A 20,779-nucleotide genomic window follows, 5' to 3' on the forward strand; every position below is an offset into this window, starting at 1 on the left:
ATAACCCAATGGATCAACGAAACTTACCCAGCGTCGTGTCCCCCTTCCATAATCCTCCTAATGAGAAATTAGTTAAAAAACTATGTGCCCCGTGTCATCTACGGCGTATCCTTGTGACGTATCAGGCAAGCCACATATATGTATTCTCTGTAAAATGAAGGCAATATCACGTTATTTAGAAAATTAACGCACTTATTTTGGTTTCGGTATTGCCGCCAAACCATCTCTTTATATTTCCCATGGATTCGCCTTTTCCCTGAAACAGAGAGAGAGAGAGAGAGAGAGAGAGAGAGAGAGGATGAAGATGGTGTGGAAGAGGAACGATAAGAAGAGGGCGGCCCCATCAAGCCACCCCCCTCGAATCTCCCCTTCCACCGAGAGGACAAAGGCGACACCTCCCCGTCCTCTTTCCAAGCAGACGGCCAAACCCTAGACCCCAAATTGGTGGCCGACGAGTTGAGTCTCACGGAATCCTTCTGAGTCCGAAGGCAACAAGCTCGCCGAAATAAACGATCGACGATCCTTCATGGCCTTCTTCTTCTTATGATCATTATGGAGTTAAGAATTCTTGAATTGAATATGGTGAGTGTGTTCTGTTTTGGCGCGAAAACTGTTCATTGCGGCATTTCGTCAAACACTTTGGGGTTGTTTCCGGGAGCCCACATATCCCGTTTTCCTGAATAAGATAAGAAATCGAAATACGGAGTGAGCTACATATTTTCTGACTAATTTCCCTCTACATTGATGGGTGATTGGGTACTCTTGCATGCTGGTGTGTTTCTGTTTTCTATGTTCGATTGGATCACCTAGGAGTAATTGATTTCAATCGCTGTAATATTCCACCAGACGAGCCTAGTTGAGAATGAATTTACGAGGCAAGACACCTTTCTAACTTAAGGAAATGATGATTCAGTTGGTTTATTTGATAAACCTCTTATAAAGTGTGTGACAGATAACATCAAACAGAAATACGTGCTATTGCACATGATGGAGAATTACATCTCTATGAGGATGTAAGAGTATGGAAACATGGATGGTACCTAAATTATGGTACAAAGATATAGCTTTTGGTCAGTAACGCGATAAATGACGATGCAGTTTTCTACGGTCTTCAATAATGAACTTAATTCTAAAAGATGGTATGGGGTATGTTGCGAATTGATTAGAACAACTTCCCTGCTACCAATTGAACATTTAGTTGGCACTTAGTCAACTAGTTATGCAGAAGAAGAAGAAGAAGATGGAGCAATATTGTTAAAATCGGTTCAGTAGGTGAATCGGTTTCTCAAAAAAAACTATGAATCGAATAGAATTGTTTGGGAATGGATACTTTTTCACCACGGGATGGCACGTATCATTAACAAATAAAAATATTTAAAAAATGGTAAAAAAATTTAACCCTTTTAAAAATATTAAAAAATACTAGTTGAATCGACCCCTTTTGAATTGCCTTTGGGCCGATTAGATCTGAATTGGTCGATTCTGACAACATTGAGATGGAGGCATCAATAACAGATGTCTCTTGAGCAAGTTAAACTGTTAATCTTTACAAGTTAAGAACCGATACGGAGGAAGATTTGGCGAAAAGAAGTTCCTCATCCAGTCTAGAACAAGAAAAAACCAGTAGAACAGAGAGAAAAATGAGATGATCTTGACAAGGATTATTCAAGGCAGATGAGAGGTGTTTTGAGCATATCAGGGTAAAATGTAAACCTATAGGATGTCTGAGGCATAACCCTGAAACGTTCTGTTTATGTGTAACGAAAAAATGAAAAGTGCTATGATATGGTTACTAAGAATTAGGGTTGGACATTGGTTAGGTCAGACCTATTCTTAGTTAAGTCTGTTAGAGCTGAAAAGCCAAGGAAAAGGCAGGACTCACCAGCATCCTAACCAAAATTTGTCAGGCTCGTGCTGGTCCTGGGTCTTATCAGTTGAGCTTGTCTGCGGAAATGGATTTTAGAACAAGTAAAGCAAAGGCACATCAGCATTGACCTGTTTCTGCTGTCATTTTTTTCTGTTTTTGGTTTCTTGTAAAAAAATGGAGAGCATGCAAACCTCATCTAGTTTGAGTTTTTTTTTTTTGTCACATGTTCTATTTGCATTTCATATTGCAGTGATATGCTGATATCACTTGTTAAACTCACATGTGAAGCTTGAAGATCCTGTTTTTATTGTCTTTTGTGTGCCAAAACCCCCTGACACACTGATACATTAGTTGGGGTTTAGTGTTGGTCTCATTTGGAGTAAAGTTTGTGTTTATTTGAAGAATGGCAGGTATCATGAAGCGTTGAGCAAGTGGGAGGCTGCACTCACTCTTATGCCAGAAAGAGCAATTTTGCATGAACAAAAAGCACAAGTCTTACTTGAGATAGGAGAAGCTTGGAAAGCCCTGACAGCTGCAACAAGTATGCTCTATTTTCTTTAAGATGGATTTTTTTTATACATAAGATTACACTATGGATTCTATTCAGTTGAGCTGTGTAATGCTTCATGAACAATCACCCTGTTTTTGCGTCTTCTATCTTTACTAACAAATATGCTCCTGGATTATAAGAAAAACAAATATGCTCCTGTAAACCTCCTTTTTGTATGAAAGAATAAGTTCCTTTTGGGTGTGTTTGAATCACGGGATGCACCCAAGCGGGGACTAACTGATCCCTGCCTTGGTGCAGTCACGCGCCAACTGGTGTGGTGGGGACCCATTGCTTCCTGCCCCTTTATATTTAAAATGGGTGAGCCAGTGAGCTGGTCCTGGACAAATGCCACCTGACATGTCCAGGCAGATTTTGTCCAGTGAAGCAAACACACCCTTAAACTTCTTTATTGTTCAGGTTCTGTAGTTCTTTTCGTAAGTAACAATATGAATTGGAAATTGCTTGAGTTTCTGAGTTTTATCCCCCATAGAAGTTAGAATTTCATGGCATTCCTCATTAGAAGTCATGATGCTTTCATGTTTGGGCGATGTCCATCTTTTTTAGGTTTGAAACAGCAAATAATAATCATTGTCATGCGATGATTTAATGAAGCTTGTTTGACACATTGCAAAGAAACCCACAGATAAAATTCAATATAATATTAAATTTTCTTTCTATGTAAACAACTCACCTACTCATTTAGGCAGTTACCCAATTTACTCTTGAGGAGTTTGCTGTGCAGATAAAATTTGACAGAAAATTGAATTTCAAGAAATTGTGTAATAACCTATTTCACATGGATACAGATGCATGAGCAGGAAATGATGCGGATAAACTTGATGTCATATGATAATTGTAAAAAATTAGGGCATGGGGACATGGTCATACCCTATGTCACATGGGTGCGGGTGCGGCACAATTTTAAAATTTTTGGACACGAGGACTTGGCTATATATATATATATATATCCAGTGTGTGCATATATGTGGATATTGTCCTCTAAAGTTTGGCACCGGCATGAGTGTTTTTACAAACTTTGCAAATTGTACTTTTGCCCTTGCAGATAGGGGGGGTCTGAGGGCTCCCCCCGGTGCGGGTCCCGGGGGGGGGGGGGGCGTAGGGGGCAGCGCCCCCCGATTTTTTTTTTCTAGGGCTTATGTTTGAGACTCATGCTATATATATATATTTTTAAATATATAAAAAGATCATTTTTTTTTGTTTTTTGCCCTAAAAATGGACATTTTTGGACTCAGTCAACGTTGACCGAGTCCAAAACAAGGATGGACTTGGCCTCGACTCATTGACCGAGTTCGATTCGGCATTGACCGAGTCCGAACAGTGTCCGAAGCCGCACCCGTGTCGGGGCATGTCGACTCGGGTGCGGTGCCTCCCTAGCCGAGTCCGTGTGACATAGGTCATACCCCACATAGATGTATGTATGTGTGTGAGTGTGTGAATCTATGTCACATAGGTGCAGGTGCGGATGCGCGATGAGGCACTTTAAAAAAAACTCAATAAAAAATAACCACACTGGTGCATATATATATATATATATATATATATATATATATGGACTTGGTTAGGGTTAACTCAATCTACTTTTGGACAAAAATGGACTTCAATGTGGTTGACTTCACTTGACACAAAGGAAGTTGTGTCCAAGTGTCGCACCCTCATGGGTGCGGGTGCGGGTGCGGTGCCCTGTTAGAAGAGTTTGTGTTACATAGGTGTGAATAAAAAACTACAGGTCTAAATCATATAATTAGAAACATCAAATAATGAAACAAAGTTGAAATTAAATGTAATGCAATTGATGACCAAAAAGAAAAAGTACTCAAGTGAATATGAAATAAGTAAATAAAACATAAAAGGAAATAGTAAGTCAATGACACAATGTTGACTGTGTGAAACTAGTTTGACTAAGTCCATGTAGCATCATGTCGCGGCTGTGAAATGTCCAAGTGTCATGTTGTGTCTATGCGGGATGCACATGCTAAGTGAAGCATCCGTCTGACATATAATAACCATTTTTTCCTAAGGAACTAAAAGAATGCATTTAGAAACAATTGCTTTTTGCAGTGTTGTTGGCTTTGTTTTATACCTTTATTTTCTTCAATTGATGGATGCTATTTCATGCTAGTGGGTGATGCGACTTTTCTTCCCTGGAAAAATAAGTACCAAAGCCTGAAATCCCACAAGAAGTCCAAGTTTCTGTTATTGTATTTTCCAAGCAAGAATGACCTGCAATTATCACAAGGGAAAAAAATCTCATTTGCCCTCTTGAGCAACCTATTAAATGTAAGTGTAACATTTGGTGTTTGCATGATTGACACATATAATTGGATTGAGAATTTGTCACCATCATGCTGAGCTGATCTACATAAACATGCATGCATGCAAGTATTGGTTGGATTAGCCAAGTGAGATGGGTTAATAGGCAAAGCAACCTTGCAATGGGCAATGTTGCTAATACTTGACCCACAAACAGCATGTTAACTTTTATTAGTAGTGTAATGTGTGGATCATATTTGAGAAGTGCAATTTGCCTCTGTTGCCTAAGGCTCTCTTAGGACTGCATCTTATGTTAACTTTTTATGGTAATCACGCTAAAGTCTATCCAACTGTCAATATTGCTATAGTCTGGTTGATCATGAGAGGGCAAAACATGTTGGGACCATGTTTACGTTTTATGAAAATTTCCTGTACCCTGCATTATAAATTTAGAAGGGCACAAACAGCATATTGCTAATACTTGATCCACAAACAGCATGTTAACTTTTATTACTAGTGTACTGTGGATCATATTTGAGAAATGCAATTTGCCTCTGTTGCCCAAGGCCCTCTTAGGAACATTGCCCATTTTATGAAATGCAATGTGCTAATACTTGCTAATACTTGACCTACAAACAGCATGTTAACTTTTATTACTAGTGTACTGTGTGGATCATATTTGAGAAATGCAATTTGCCTCTGTTGCCCAAGGCCCTCTTAGGACTGCATCTTATGTTAATTTTTTTCTGGTAATCAAGCTCAAGTCACTATCCAACTGTCAATATTGCTATAGTCTGGTTGATCATGAGTGCAAAACATGTTGAGACCATGTTTTACGTTTTATAAAAATTTCTTGTGCCTTGCATTATAAATTTAGAAGCCTAACTAGTGTATAGTATTTCAAACTCATGCAAAAGTGAGAAGTTGAAGGTGTCGTGCACATTGGAACATGGTTAGTATATTTGACTCTACTTGAGGGTGACTATTGTAAAATGCAGAGAGACTGCTGTTCGCCTCGCCTCTGCCTACCATTGCCCCACGCAGGAATACATGAATTGGCAGTGAAGGCTCAAATGATTGATGTACGTGTTATAGTATGTATTATATGTATGGTTATCTTATTGTCTTTTACATAATATCCATTGTTAAAATATATGTACCCCATATATATATATATATATTATTTCCCTGTTATCTTTTGTAATGCTCATTAGGGGAAATTTAATCTTTTTCTTATTATGTATATAGACATGTCCACTAAGGACATTTTTTTTTCTTATTTTTCTTTATTTCTTTCTTTTTCCATTTGTGTAGGGGCAAGAGGGTCCAACTCATAGAATCGTTGGGACCCTCCCCAACGGTCACAAATGTGACCATTGGGGAGCTCCTTACGACTATGGGAGCCCCCTTGGTCTCATAAAGTGTATAAAAAGGGGCTTTTGCCCCCTCTCCTCTTTAATGCTTTCTATAGCATTCAATATATTATTCTTTATATTTCAAGCTCTTTCTCTCTCATATTGTTTGTGTTTGGTGCCTAGCTCTTTGTGACTTATTGTATTTTGCCCATTAGTGACTTCTTATTTATGTGTTTGTGCATTCGTTGTTGTTACTTTGTGACATTGTTCTTTGCACTAGTGTTTCATTTTACGGTATTAGAGCCCCTAGGTGATTGAGCACTCTTGGGACTCCTTTTTGTTCTATTTTTTGTGTGCTTGTATTTTGCACACTTGTTATCCTCTTTTCTTCTCTTCCATAATGGCCAATGTGGGCGGCCGCTATGAAAAACAACCTAAAAGGTAAAAAACTTTGGGGATTTGTATGTGGCACGGTTTCGAAACCTCAACTAAAGCTCACCAAGAAGGAAGGAAATAAAAAAAAAACTTTGAATGAAGAAGAAAAAGCCAAGGCCATGGATGAATATCAGTCCAAAGTTGAATATTGGGAAACTATGTCACAGGGATTCGGCTAGCAGGATGCCGCACCCACGTCGACGCGACTCGACGTGGGTGCAGCACCGGGTGCGGTCAACCCGACCCTGGGTGCGTTGACCGCACCCAAGGTCATTTTTGTCCATTTTTTTGGATTTTTTTTTTAAAAAAAATTTTGCCCTATGAAATGGGCTGCAGAATTTAAAACAATGAATCAGGCTACTCACCTCGGAATGGCATTTGGAATACACCTCGGATCTCTACCAACCAAACCAATCGACACGAGAGCTACAATAAAAAAACCACGAGAGAGAGAGTTGGTTACCAGATGGCTCGCAAGGATGACCTTGGCACCACGATCAACGAGGTACTTGATGGTGGGGACGGAGGCCCTGACCCTGGTGTCGTCAGTGATCTTCTGGTTCTCATCGAGGGGGACGTTGAGATCGACCCTCACAAACACCCTCTTCCCCCTCAGCTCCTCCTCCCTCAGATCGCTCACGCTCCTCTTCGCCATCCATCAGATCGATCGATCAACTCTTTTCTCTCTCTAAAAAGACTATCTCTCTCTCTCTCTCTCTCTCTCTCTTCCCTTCGCCTTTTAAAGGCACAAGGAGCCAACAGACACCGCCTTCCAGAACCCCTTTCGCCCTTGGGATGTAAACCCCAGCAGAAACAGTGGGATGCAGACCATTGGATTGTAGAAACCAACGGTGACGATGGTCTATGCCCCGACACTCACCTTGGGACTCAAAAAATGTTGACACCTGTGCTCCCGAAAAGGACACAGTGGGCCCCACTTCCTGCATTTCACGTCGTCAAGCTCACGAGTCTCACCCCACTAGCGTTATTTCCATTTTTGGATGACTCCCCCGAACCCAGCCACGTAGTTCAGCACCTATTACGTGGTGGAGTGTCACCATTTTTTTTTTGAACTCCATGAGACTGGATCTGGATTCAGGATATGCTTATCACTTGGATAGATCCAACACTCGCATGGAAATGCTTTTCTACTCTCTCTTCTTGCATTTGAGAGAGCGTGCGTGTGATATGCAAAAGCTTTGATTAAATGATATCTTTATTGAAATATCATATGCAGGAACTTTTAAATGGATGGGGTTACCGGTTCAAGTTTATAGACTATACCATGATATATATATTCATACATATAGACTATACATGATATATATATATATATATATATATATATATATATATATACATTTTTGCCCCTGCTGCACCCCCGCACCCGGGTTTTTTGGAAGTGCCGAATCCCCGCACCCGCGCCCGCACCCATGTGACATAGTTGGGAAAGTAACCATTGCCAAAATATTGGCATGGCTCATGAACAATGTGGAGCTCAAAATTTGTACTAATCTAGCCAAATTCAAGAAGGCAAATGAAGCATGGTTCTTCATGAAAGGTATCTACACTCAAAGAGATTTTGCTAGACATTTCTTTTTGCAAGAAAAAGTGAGAGCAACCAAGCAAGGAGATATGAGTATCAGAGATTATTATAACACTTTATCTCTTCTATGAGATGAACTTGCTCTCCTTGAATCTCAATGGGAAGGAAGTGCTATTTCTATGAGATAAGAATAAATGGAAGGAGAGAGAGATTCTTTCAATTCACTCATGGGCTTAGGCACGAATTTGAACAACTATGATGATCCTTACTTCATAGGGCTTCAACTCCTCTTAGTGAAATTCTTGTCGATCTATGACAAGAAGAAACATGTTTGACTTTAAAAAAGGATATTGATCAAGTACTTGCGGTATCTAAATCGGGCAATAATATGACGACATATAAGTCTCTTCACTTTTGGAAAAATAACTATAACAACAATGATGGTGGAAGAAAAATTGTGTCATCTTTGTAATAAATCAGGGCATCTTAGACCCGATTATCCTAAGAGAAGAGTGGCTTTCGTTGGAGAGAACTCAATCCACTCAAATGGAGATCAAAAAAGAGATGGAGATATCAAGGACTCCATTGCACAACTTTAGTCATCTCCATGCCTTTGAAAAATTGTTTAAAATATCTCTGGATTTCAAAAGATTAAGAATTTTTTGTTGTAAATGTTTTGTTCTTTTTTAAGGACAAGGCAAACTCTCACTAAAGGCTCTTGAATGTGCTTTTATTGGTTATGATACAACAACAACTACGCCTTCATCCCAAAACAATTGGGGTCAGTGATATGAACAAAAAAAGAAAATCATTCTGGGTCTTCCACATGAATCCTTCTCCTCCAATCATTTCTATCCAATGTCATGTCCTCGGTGAGGTTCAAAGCATTCATGTCCTTTTCTATCATCTCCATCCATGTCTTTCTAGGCCTACCCCGACCTCTTTTAACTAATATATTTTCCCATTTCTCCATCCTTCTAACTAGAGCATCATTAGGCCTTCGCCAAATATGTCCAAACCACCGTAAACGATTCTCTCTCATCTTATTTTCAATGGGTGTAACGCCTACCTTCTTACGTATCTCCTCGTTCTGAATCTTATCTTTTATTGTATTTCCACACATCCATCTAAGCATACGCATCTCAACTACACTCATTTTTTGAATATGATGTCTCTTGCAGCCCAACATTCCGTACCATATAGTAAAGCGGGCCTAATAGTCATCCTATAAAACTTTCCCTTCAACCGCAATGGCATTCTACGATCGCACAACACTCCAGTTGCACTTTTTCATTTCATCCACCCAACCTTTATCCTATGATTTACATCTCCATCAATTTCTCCATACTTTTGAATGATAGATCCCAAATATTTGAAACAATCATCCACCGGTATTTCTTGCTCACCAAGGTTCACTACACTCCCATCACTACTTCGTTGCTTACTAAATCGACATTCCATGTATTTTGTCTTACTTTTACTCAACTTAAAACCTCTTGCTTCCAATGTTTGTCTCCATAATTCTAGCTTAGCATTAACCCCAGCTATAGACTCATCAATCAAAACAATATCATCAGCAAACAACATACACCACGACACATTTTCTTGAATTGATCTCGTAAGCTCATCCATCACTATAGCAAATAGGAAAGGGCTTAAAGCAGATCCTTGATGTAACCCAACCGTTATAGGAAAATTGGTTGTCACCCCTCCACAAGTGCGGACATTGGTTACTACTCCTTCATACATATCTTTAATTATACTAATGTACTTGAGAGAAACACCTTTCTTCATCATTGTTCACCAGAGAACGTCCCTAGGTACTCTATCGTAAGTCTTCTCCAAATCAATAAAAACCATATGCAAATCTTTGTTCCTCTCTCTATTTCTCTCAATAAGTTGTCTAAGAAGATGTATAGCTTCCATAGTTGATCTTTCAGGCATAAAACCAAATTGATTCTCCGATATCATGACAACCTTCCTCAACCTAGACTCAATCACTCTCTCCCAAAGTTTCATAGTATGACTCATGAGTTTTATACCACGATAGTTTGTGCAATCTTGTATATCACCCTTATTCTTATATAGAGGCACCAAAGTACTCTTCCTCCACTCATTAGGCATCTTTTTTGTCCGTCAAATCTTGTTAAAAAGATTTGTCAACCATTCTAAACCTTTCTCTCTTAAGCATTTCCAAGCCTCGATAGGTATACCATCTGGGCCAACTGCCCTTCTTGATTTCATTTTCTTCAAAGCCTCTGCAATTTCTTTCTTTTGAATCTTGTGCATAAAGTCACGATTCATCTCATGAAAATGAATGGAAAAGTCTTCAAGATCCTGAGCATAACTTCCATTAAATAGCTTATCAAAATAATCTTTCCATCTCTCCTTAATCTCCTCATCTTTGACTAAAACTCTTTACGTTTCATCTTTGATACATCTAACCATACCCAGATCCCTCGATTTCCTATCTCTCATCTTTGCAAGCCTATAAATATCCTTCTCACCCTCTTTGGTATCCAACTTGTGATAAACCCGGATAAAGGAGGGTTGCGGTAGGCCAGTGACAACCAACATAAAAATTGTCATACCTTTTTATTGGTTATGGTGAAAATAAAAAAAAGGATATAAGTGCTATGGTGTTAAAAACGACAAACTTTATGTTTCAAGAAATGTGACTTTTCTTGAAGATCAAAATGGATTTGAACATTAAAAACCCAAGGAAGATGTTGATTATTCTTTTTTATTTGACTTACTTCCTAGGGATGAACTAAAAAAAATCTAATGATACAATTTGAGATAGTAAGATTGTTTGTAATAATGAGAATATTTGTTATAACCATTCTCATCGAAGAGATGATTCTCCTAGTGAGAATCCTAATGATATTCATGTATATACTCTGCGTTTGGGAAATGAGCAGCAAATGCTTTTGACATATATTCACAAAATCTTCCTTTAAATGACCAAGTTGAGGAATCCTTAGCTCGACAATCCTCTAAGAGCATTAGATCTCTTCAAAAATTTGTATCATATGACTCATTTTTCTCAAATTGTAGATCTTGTCTAATGATTATCTATTTCTATCACGAGCCTTCAAACTTTAAAGAAGCTAAGCAATACTCCCATTGGATAGATGCCATGCACCTAAATTAGAAGCACTCAACAATGCCATGACCCATCACTTGTAGGTGGGTCTATAATGTAAATAATGAAAGTGATGGGTCATTAGAAAGATATAAAGCTAGGCTAGTTTTTAAGAGATATGCATAAGAATATGAAATTGATTACGAAGAAACATTTGCTCCAGTTGTAAAGATGACAAGTGTTATAACTCTAGTAGCCTTAGTATCGATCAAACAATGTCTTATTTATCAATTAGATGTCAAAAATGCATTTTTAAATGAAGATCTTTATAAATAAGTCTATATGAATCCTCCGTCGGGTCTTGAAATAGAAAAAGGAAAAACATTTAAGCTTAATAAAGCTCTTTATGGCCTTAAGCAAGCTTCAAAAGCTTGGTATGACCGCATCAGTAAAGTTGTTCTTGATAGTGGATTTACTTCTTGTTATACTGACACCTATGTCACATGGGTGCGGGTGCGGGTGCGAGTGCGGGGATTCGGCACTTCCAAAAAACTCGGGTGTGGGGGTGCGGCAGGGGCAAAAATGTAATATATATATATATATATATATATAAAGGGGGTCGGGGGAATAGGCGGGTTTTTTTTTTCAAATTTTGCAGCTGTCAGCAGCTGACAGACTGTCAGCATAATTTTTTTAAAACAAAATTTCGAAGCCCATTTGGGCAAATTTTTAAAAAAAAAAAATCCAAAAAAAAATGGACCTTAATGATCTTGGGTGCGGTCAACGCACCCAGGATCGGGTTGACCGCACCCGGTGCCGCACCCGCGTCGAGTCGCGTCGACGCGGGTGCGGCACCCTGCTAGCCGAATCCCTGTGACATAGACTGACACTGTTCTTTTTGTTAAGAATGCAGGAAACCTTATAACTATCTTACTTTTGTATGTTGATGATATGCTCGTTACGGAGAATGATAAAAGGTGCATTGAGTTTGTTAAAAATGTTCTTAAAAACAATTTTGATATGTTTGACCTTGGATTTCTAAGATATTTTTTTGGGATTGAAGTTGCATATTCTCCTCAGATATATGTTTTTTCTCAAATGAAGCTTGCATCAAATATTATTGCTAAGTTCGACTTGACTAATGAAAAGAAAGTGAAGACTCAAGAAGTAATCAATGCTAAGATGAGAAACCATGATGGACTTCCTTTAGAAGATCCCATTCCTTATCGTCAATTAATCAGATCTCTATCATATTTGTCTATTACCAGACAAGTCTGTTCCAGAATGCTCCTATTATTATTCACATGGCAGCTATCATGCGAATTATCAGATATCTAAAAGAAACTATAACAAAAGGGCTATTATTATCTTCTTCTTCTTCTCCAAATTTAATTGTTTATACTGACTTTGATTGAGGTGAAAACCCTAATGATCGAATTTCTATCACAGGTTATTTTTTTTTTCTTGGAAATCATTAATTTCTTGAAGATGTAAGAAGCAGCAGAAAGTTTCTCTATCTTTTTACAGAAGTCGAGTATAGAGCAATGACCACCACTACAATTTAACTTGTTTGGTTAATAAGTTTGCTTAAAGATATGGGAGTTATCATTTTTATTCCTTCAAAGCTATGCTGCAACAACAAAAATGTCATTTACATTGCTAGCAATCATACATTTCATAAACGAAAAAAGCACATTGAAATGGACTATCATTATGTTCGAGATGAGTATTTACGGGGTGCTATTAAACTTTCATACATCACTTCGGAGTATCAGCTTGTTGATTTCTCTACCAAAGCTTTACTATCCCTTAGGTTCTCCTTTCTTCTAAAGAAACTTTCGGTGATCTCATCATCAGTTTGAGAGGGGTGTTAAGATATATATATATAATTTTCCTGTTATCTTTTGTGATGCCCACTAGGGGTAATTTAGTCTTTTTTTTTATTATGGAAATAGACATGTCCACTAGGGACATTTTTATTTTTTCTTATTTTTATTTCTTTGTTTTTTTCATTTGTATAGGGGCAAGAGGGTCCAACTCATAGAATCGTTTGGACCCTCCCCAATGGTCACAAATGTGACATTTGGGTTTGTGACCATTGGGGAGCTCCCAACGATTCTATGGGAGGGGTTTTTGCCCCCTCTTCTCTCTAATACTTTCTATAGCATTTCAATATATTATTCTTTATATTTCAAGCTCTCTCTCTCTCTCACATTGTGTGTGTTTGGTGCCTAGCCCATTGTGGCTTATTGTATTTTGCCCATTAGTGTCTTCTTGTTTATGTGCTTGTGCATTCGTGGTGGTCAGACATTGTTCTTTGCAATAGTGTTTCATTTCATCCATGTGGTTGAGAAATATTACCAATGTGTACCGATAGTACATTAAAGCAATGCCAAGTATGTTTTTGACATCTTACAACACTTTCTATAAGCAAGAATTAGTTTCCCACATGTAGATTAGTGGGAAAGCACACCTTGTGTCAAGTTCCCAAGCGAAAGGCTGTTATGCTTTTTGCGAGTAGCTATAGTCTGGTTATAGATGGAATTTGAAAAAACAAGCAGTCAATGTAGTGTTGCGGCATATATAAATCCAATGGTATTTTAGGAATTAATAAAAAGGTAAAGGGTGTTTTAATAGAAGTTTTCATGCCTTTTACGTGGGAAACCCACCATTGAGAGGGCTTGAGTTTGAAAATAACAATTTAATCAAGAAATACGTTTCTTTTCAAGAATTCAAATTCAACTTTCTAAGAATTCATATGCATGGTTACATACCTAGTCCTTGTCCTCCATTTTTAGTTCATGAGACTCAAGAACATTCATGAGAATCTGTCCTCCATTTTTAGTTAAGAACCTGCCATCTTGCTCGAGTTTAGAGTCCAAACATTATATCTGTCTCATTCCTCTTTTTCCTCATGTATCTTGGTCACCTTATTTCTTATTTTCCATATAAGATAACTTGAATGTGGTGTCATCTCGTCTTTTCTTTGGGATATCAAGGCCATTGCAAAGTGAAAGGGTTTGAAGTTTTTGCAATGCTACTTCAAACGATCCGGAAGATGTCTTTGATGTGATTGGCAGAATTATTTCAACTTGTTAAAGCCTTTATGGACGTTATCCAATGTGTGTTTGCATGCATTTCGGTAACTGAGTTTCAACATAACTCGCCAAACTCATTATCATGAATTCCAAAACATTGGTTTGGTGGTTGTATTTATTTCTAGATTCTTCTTATATGATGTGATAATTTATTATTTTGGCCTGGATCACACTTGCCAGAGCACAGCTGAATTTTGGTGAGCCTGAAGCATCCATTGAAAGTTTTGATAAGGCTTTGTCAATCAAGGTGATCATTGTTTTTGATCTAGTTACGAAGCTTTTAATAGATGAGCGTCTGCATCATCAAATTTCTGAGATTTCAAGATTCAAATGATAGACAACACTTCATCCTCTTGTTATTTACTATGTGAAATCATTACCCCCTCTCTCTCTCTCTCTGACTTGTTTCATTCTGCTTCCAACTGAATTTGATTTTTTTTTATTTGTTTGTTCTTGTTTTTGTAGCCGGATTTAGAGGAGGCATGGTCTGACCGGGAAACTGCATTACTTCTTGTTAAAAAGAGAAAGCGGCTTCAGATTTCAGGGTTGAATGTTGCTGGTCATCGATATACTGTTAAAGACAAGGTTGAAATCCAAGATGCAACCCATAGAGATTAGATAATTGAAAGATTGTTGATGAGGTAATTGAACTTTGTAATCCTGTAAAATAGAATTGTGTGATGAAATGGAATGGTTTCTAGGAAAAGTGAATTGCTCGTGAACCATTGTATTTTAGTTACTATTCTGGAAATGAACAATGTAAATACTTGTATGGTCTTTTAAATTACGAACATCAACCTAATCCAACGGCAACACCTCTCTAAAAGGCCAACTGTTTGCATTACACCAACAAGCAAATATTGAAGTTTTAGAGAACCCTTTTGAGAAAAGAAAAACAATTATTTTTTCAAGCTTCATCATTCACGGGACCTGCCGTTCTTGTATATTGGCATGGCACGATTGTCTACTTTTAGGATGGCTATATATGTATCTTTGAGCAAAGTGCTAGCTGATCTATAAAAAGTGAAAACATGCCACTTTTTAACGTATGACTGTCTAATCTGATCTTGGGCTTCAGGCCTTAATTATATTTATTCCCTTGATTATTCTGCTCGGTTGGATTAGTTTGACATAAAGTTTGTTAAAAAAATTGCTTATTTAGTGAATGAGGACTCAGACCAATATGGCCTACTGAGTGGGCTTGGGACAGATTTACATATCTTGTTTGCCAAATTTATATTGACCATGCTGGACCTAATGCTTCTAAATTTATGCTGCTACTGATCCAATTAGATATTTAGACCATAAAATTCTGTAACCGACCAGTATGACAAAGAGAACAGTAGTGTGGATTGTAAACTATTATATTTTGTGTATTGAACACGAGCAGCAGTTGTACGGGCCCAATAATACTGTTGAGTCCTAAAACGCATCTTTGCCATGTTCCAAGTACAATATGTACTTGATGTTTATAGTCGCTATCCAACTTAATGGTTTTGGACCAATGTACCTATCAAAACTCAGTATGCTGGGAACTCATTCAAATATTTGTGATCTTAATGCATGCTCTCTGATTTGTATCCATTTTGAGCTAATCTGCCTGCCACAATTGAACATAAACGTCAAAAGAAAGCATAATAGGAGCTTTTGAGCATGGCCAACAATGTGTGCTGTTTGGATATCTTAGTTGGCTAGCGGTTCAATGGAGATTGGATGATGTTCCTAGTTCTTTGCAGGTGAAACTGACCCTGCTTTGCCACCTTCTCATGCATACATTGTTGAATCTCTAACCGCATATCCAAGGCAGAATTGCAAACTTTTATATTCAACAAGCTGTCTGCGTGGGATTTAGGAAAGATCCAATTTCTAGGATTCTTCACAGTTTTAACCTGTTTGCATCTGAGAAAGCAAAGACCTTTCAACCATGACTCACAAACACGGTTTTCTGTCAGATAGCTTGTTTAGTATGTTAAATATGACATTGTGAACTTAGGATAAAGATTGCTTCAAGGTTTCCTTTGTATTTTTTTGCAAAACTCTGCACGCGTGTGTGTGTGTGAGAGAGAGAGAGAGAGAGAGAGAGAGAGAGAGAGAGAGATTACTGGCTGAAGTTGAACGGTTTAAATAAGTAAATATAAATAGACATATATAAATATTATATACACATTTATTTATTATAGCCTGTCTAGCCTAATAAGATTTGATTTGTAAACCGTGAAAAATGTATGTATTACACCAAAATTTTCAATTAAGATCAAAATGTTCCCTTCTTTCTCCTGATTTCCAGAACTTTTCTATGACTATTGGAGTGCACATTTGATACAAATGTAGGACTTGCAGCAGGTCGATATTCTGGCAGCAACCGGCCTGATTTATAGCGCACACCACATGCATTGCAGAGTGTCTTTGGTCCAAGTGGCCCCATTCTCCACTGTGGAGTTGTCTCTGAAAGGCAGTGACTGCACTTGCGTCCCCCTTCTTGGTTTGCTGGTAAGCTACCATCTAGGTTCTCCTTCCACATTGAAATCTTCACTGCAGTTTTAGCATGGTCGGAGAGCATCTGCCATGAGTCGCCGAACGAGACGTTCAGCGACCAAACTCGCCGTCCGGTCTGCAGGCGCTTGCTTCTTGCCTTGGCAGGTGCTTGAAAATTGTGAACAAATGGTGCTCTGGGGTCATGTTCAGTGGCTCCTGTGGTGCTCCATTGTGAGTGAGAGTCCTTGTGAAGGCCACATTCTAGTTCAGTAAGAGAGTCCATCTGCAAAAAGATCAAGACCCCTGCCAGTGGAACAATGTGGATGGGGATGATAAAAGAGACTCAGAAAGACTGAAAGGACAACTCACAGGAATGCAGAGCTTATCAACTGGTACTTCACCGCCCTCTGGCTCTGCACCACCTTCATTTTCCATGTCTAGCTCTTTAATCTCGTCCAAGGAAAAATCAAAGAAACTTTCCATGTTTTGGGAATAAAAGGGCTTCCAATCTTCTTTTAGAGAGCTTCTGCTGTCAATGTGGTCGACTGCCATCTTTTTCTGCCATGGTTGAACACATTTCTTGTTATTGCAAGACATAAAGTTGCAATTTTGAGAGAGAGAGACCTGCTACTTCTAGGCACAGATGGTAATCTATCCAGTATAGAACTAGAGTGGTGAAATGGTAATCTACCCACAGCTCCACAGGAGAGAGAGAGAGAGAGAGAGAGACTGCTACTTCTAGCCTCTAGGCACATATGGTAATCTATTCAGTGTAGAGCCAAGGATAATGATATGGTAATCTACCCAGAAGAGAATCCAATGGCTACCATCTCATAATGCCAGCTGTACAAGTAAGGGGTACTACTGAATTTAAGAAAAAAGGTTGACGGGTATTTTGGAGAGAGAAAATATTTGATAACCTTCCAAGTGGCAGAAAGACAGCTGTGAGAACTTATCATCACACACACATCATTTCATAAATTTAACGTGTGACAATGTAATGTTTTTGTCAAGCGTTTCCTTAGGAGAAAAAAAAATGTTTTATTTTTGTTGTATGGTAACACGCCCTCAAAACAAAAACAAAATAAAGAAAAAGTGAAACATTGCCATGAATAATAAGCATTCTTAGTAGTATAGTACTGCAGTCTCAGTTTTTTTATATTTACCCGGAGAAACCATCCTCAAGATCCGAGTCTTAGCTGCGCTGGATTTGCCTGCCGTACTTATTGTTGCTGTCCTGGTAGCCTAAAACTCCATGGGCTTACCCCTTTCCCCCAAAGAGCTGCCATGCTTTGGCTTGCTCAAAGAGTGACGCCCATGAGATTTGAACAGTGAAAGAGTTCTCAGTTGTAAATGATGGAATATGGCATAATGATTAATATCTATATATATAAAAAAAATAGTAATTATATGGCACATCAATTTAAAGTTAGGGTTTTGCATCATGCTTTGAATCTTGACAATGCTGTATATCCCAAATTATCCCATTTTCTTTGGATTTCAGGTGCACTTAAACACCCCTTAGGGGTATTGCTGGGAAACAAGCTGAGTCCTCATGTTCATCTTGTATAGAGCTTGCTCAAACTATTAAAATAGGCTTGGCAAGCTGAATATGAACAATAGGTACTCCGCTCAGCTCGACTCCTACAAGCTTGTTAGGTAGTAAAATATATATTTTAAATATATTTTATATTTCTGTTTTTGTAAACATATTTCTTCCCACTCTAAAACAATGTATTTTTTTTTATAAACAAAGCCAGCTCAAACTCTGATCGTTTAACTTGGGTTCAATATAAGGCTTGGCTCGCTACAAGAATTAAGCCAAGCTAGAACACTTCTGCAGCTTGTTTATCAGCCCTATTTTGGGGTGTGAAATACCTATTAATTGCCTTTTAATTGATCCTTATGAAAGATTACTACATGGATTTTAGGTTGAATCTAAGAGAAATAATATCAACAGGAGAATTTAAGAACTAAAGAGGGAAGGCCTTTGGTGTTAGTGACATGTTTATTTCTTTAACTTGATCTAGTCTCTAGTTAAGACACTATTGAGCAGGGTGAGGATCTTGTAATCATCAGTGGATAGTCGACCCTCTGTCGAACTTCATGTAAAAGGAGGACTCGATCAAAAGTCTGAAACAGTTAACCTCTGCATAATTTAGTTCGAAGCCAGGGTGTGATTGACTCAATAAACTGGTCTCTATATATCTATATCAAAAGTTCAAAACAACCTCAAAATTTTTTAAATATAAGTGGAGAAAAACAAGTTTTTGTTTTGGAAGGAATAAAATTCAATCACATTCACAAGGTAAAAAAGTGTAGTTTATAAAATTGATTGCTAAGAGTAAAAGTAACTCTTTAGGCCTCAAAAAATAACTATATATTTTAAAAAAATACCATTACCTTAAAGACATTTTAGTCACAGTTTAATGTTAAATAAACTATATATATAAAGAGAGAGAAGGGGGACCATCCAACCAAAGAAAGGTGCAAAATCTACAACCGATGATAATCGATGACATTTCTTCTCTAACGATCGATCGGACTTTACATATTGGATTTTTATCATTCATTTAGTGATGGACATGTTTTAGATTACAATTTTTTGTTTTTTAGATGCATTTTTTAAAGTGCCAAAAATCAACATTTCACAATACTTTATTTTGTAAGGTTTTAAATGCATTGTAAGCCGTGGATTTTTTAGGTTTTGAAAAACATGCCTATATATGGTAAAGTCTTTGTGTAAAGCATATTTCTTACTAAATAAATTATAAAAAATAAGTAGATGAGGTCTCATCGATGAGATGCCCAAGGATTGAAGAAGGGAAGTCGTTATATGTTGTCGGTTGTAGATTTTAAGGTTTCTTTTGGGTGGATGGTCTTCATTTTCTCTCTCCCTATCTATATATATGCCATATTTTATGTGGTGTAACATGATCTGATGAATCTCGAGGGCCACAACATAATTAACCAACACCTTGGAATACAAAAACACATTAGGTATATATATATAATGGCAGAAAAGAGTTGGAGGTGCACGGTGTGGGGAGGGTTGGTGTAAGAGCATCCAAAGCTCTTCAACCAACTGCAAACGTTTCTCTCCAACACACTTCTATTATTTGGAAAGTTTAAAAACTTGTGCTAATAGAGAAGGTGCTAAAACGTTTCTCTCCAACACCCTTTCTAAGAACATGACACCAAACGCCCCTTATAAAAGTAGTGTTTCCCACATAAACCACACGAAGCAGCATCAAACTCAACACAGAAGGTGCTAAAATAGAACTAAGGAGAAACAAAAATTTGTTGGGCATCATGCTCTCTCTCTCTCTCTCTCTCTCTCTCTCTCTCTCTCTCTCTCTCTATATATATATATATATATATATATATATATATATATATATATATATATATATATATATATATATATATATATAAGAGGGGCTGGTGTAATTACAACTCGGAAATTTGTAAAAGTAAAATAAAATAAGCACCATGAAATAAGAAGCAGAGAGTTGAAAGGTGCATCATACCTGGTATGAGAAGGAAGAACAATAGAACTTCCAAGTTAGGTGGCGTTTTAGGTCTTCTGTTAAAAGAAGAAATGGAAGGAGAGAATACAAATATAGTAGGCGTAGTTACAAAGGGGAAAGGGAAGGAAAATATGAAAGAGAAGGTTAACGAAAAGTGGAAGTCCAACACAACAATAGGATCTCTGTTGTTATCCAATGGAGACTTCCCTTGGTGACAACACTGCCCCCTTTTCCCTTCCCACTTAGGGTTTGGTACCTCCATTATTACTTTATAATTGAAGGCCAAATCAATTTACGAGGGAACAAAACATGCCTGCCTAACCCTTTTGGACAATCCCATGTGGCATGTATTGTGGGCATTCTAAAAAGTGCCCTTGAAACTTAGACAATGACATGGTTGCCCCACTTAGGTTAACTTGGTGGTATATAGACTTGTGGGTGTGTTCTTATCAATTTTGGGCCTTGAGAAGCAGTTGGTGAACTTGGAGTAATTATGTCAAATTTGGTACGTCCCAATCCGAGTCTAAGCAAAATTTTGAGATATTGTTTTTCAAAACAACAACTAAT

General features: G+C 37.8%; 2 protein-coding genes across 4 annotated transcripts; one reads left to right on the forward strand and one right to left on the reverse strand.

The window, feature by feature from the left end:
* Nucleotides 1-473: 473 nt before the first annotated feature.
* On the forward strand, nt 474-14,993 carry LOC149847406 (uncharacterized). The gene is made up of 4 exons (XM_089994024.1): nt 474-582; nt 2,270-2,408; nt 14,363-14,454; nt 14,673-14,993. The coding sequence occupies exons 1-4, from the start codon at nt 544-546 to the stop codon at nt 14,823-14,825; spliced, it is 423 nt and encodes a 140-aa protein (XP_089850150.1). The 5' UTR covers nt 474-543; the 3' UTR covers nt 14,826-14,993.
* A 1,402-nt stretch (nt 14,994-16,395) lies between these two features.
* Nucleotides 16,396-20,335, reverse strand: LOC149847407 (GATA transcription factor 9-like). 3 transcript variants are annotated; one of them, XM_089997011.1, is made up of 3 exons: nt 20,213-20,335; nt 17,052-17,240; nt 16,396-16,926 (listed from the first exon to the last, which is right to left on the reverse strand). In XM_089997011.1, exons 2-3 carry the CDS (start codon nt 17,232-17,234, stop codon nt 16,462-16,464), a joined length of 648 nt encoding a protein of 215 aa, XP_089853137.1. In that variant the 5' UTR covers nt 17,235-17,240; nt 20,213-20,335; the 3' UTR covers nt 16,396-16,461. The 3 variants fall into 3 exon arrangements, with proteins under 3 accessions (XP_089853137.1, XP_089853135.1, XP_089853136.1); XM_089997009.1 differs by having other exon boundaries at nt 16,396-16,965; XM_089997010.1 differs by lacking the exon at nt 20,213-20,335 and adding an exon at nt 17,849-17,977 and having other exon boundaries at nt 16,396-16,965.
* Between the last annotated feature and the right edge of the window lie 444 nt (nt 20,336-20,779).

The sequence above is a fragment of the Nuphar pumila genome, chromosome 2, assembly GCF_984573655.1.
Source record: "Nuphar pumila chromosome 2, dmNupPumi1.hap1.1, whole genome shotgun sequence".
Lineage (NCBI taxonomy): Eukaryota > Viridiplantae > Streptophyta > Magnoliopsida > Nymphaeales > Nymphaeaceae > Nuphar > Nuphar pumila.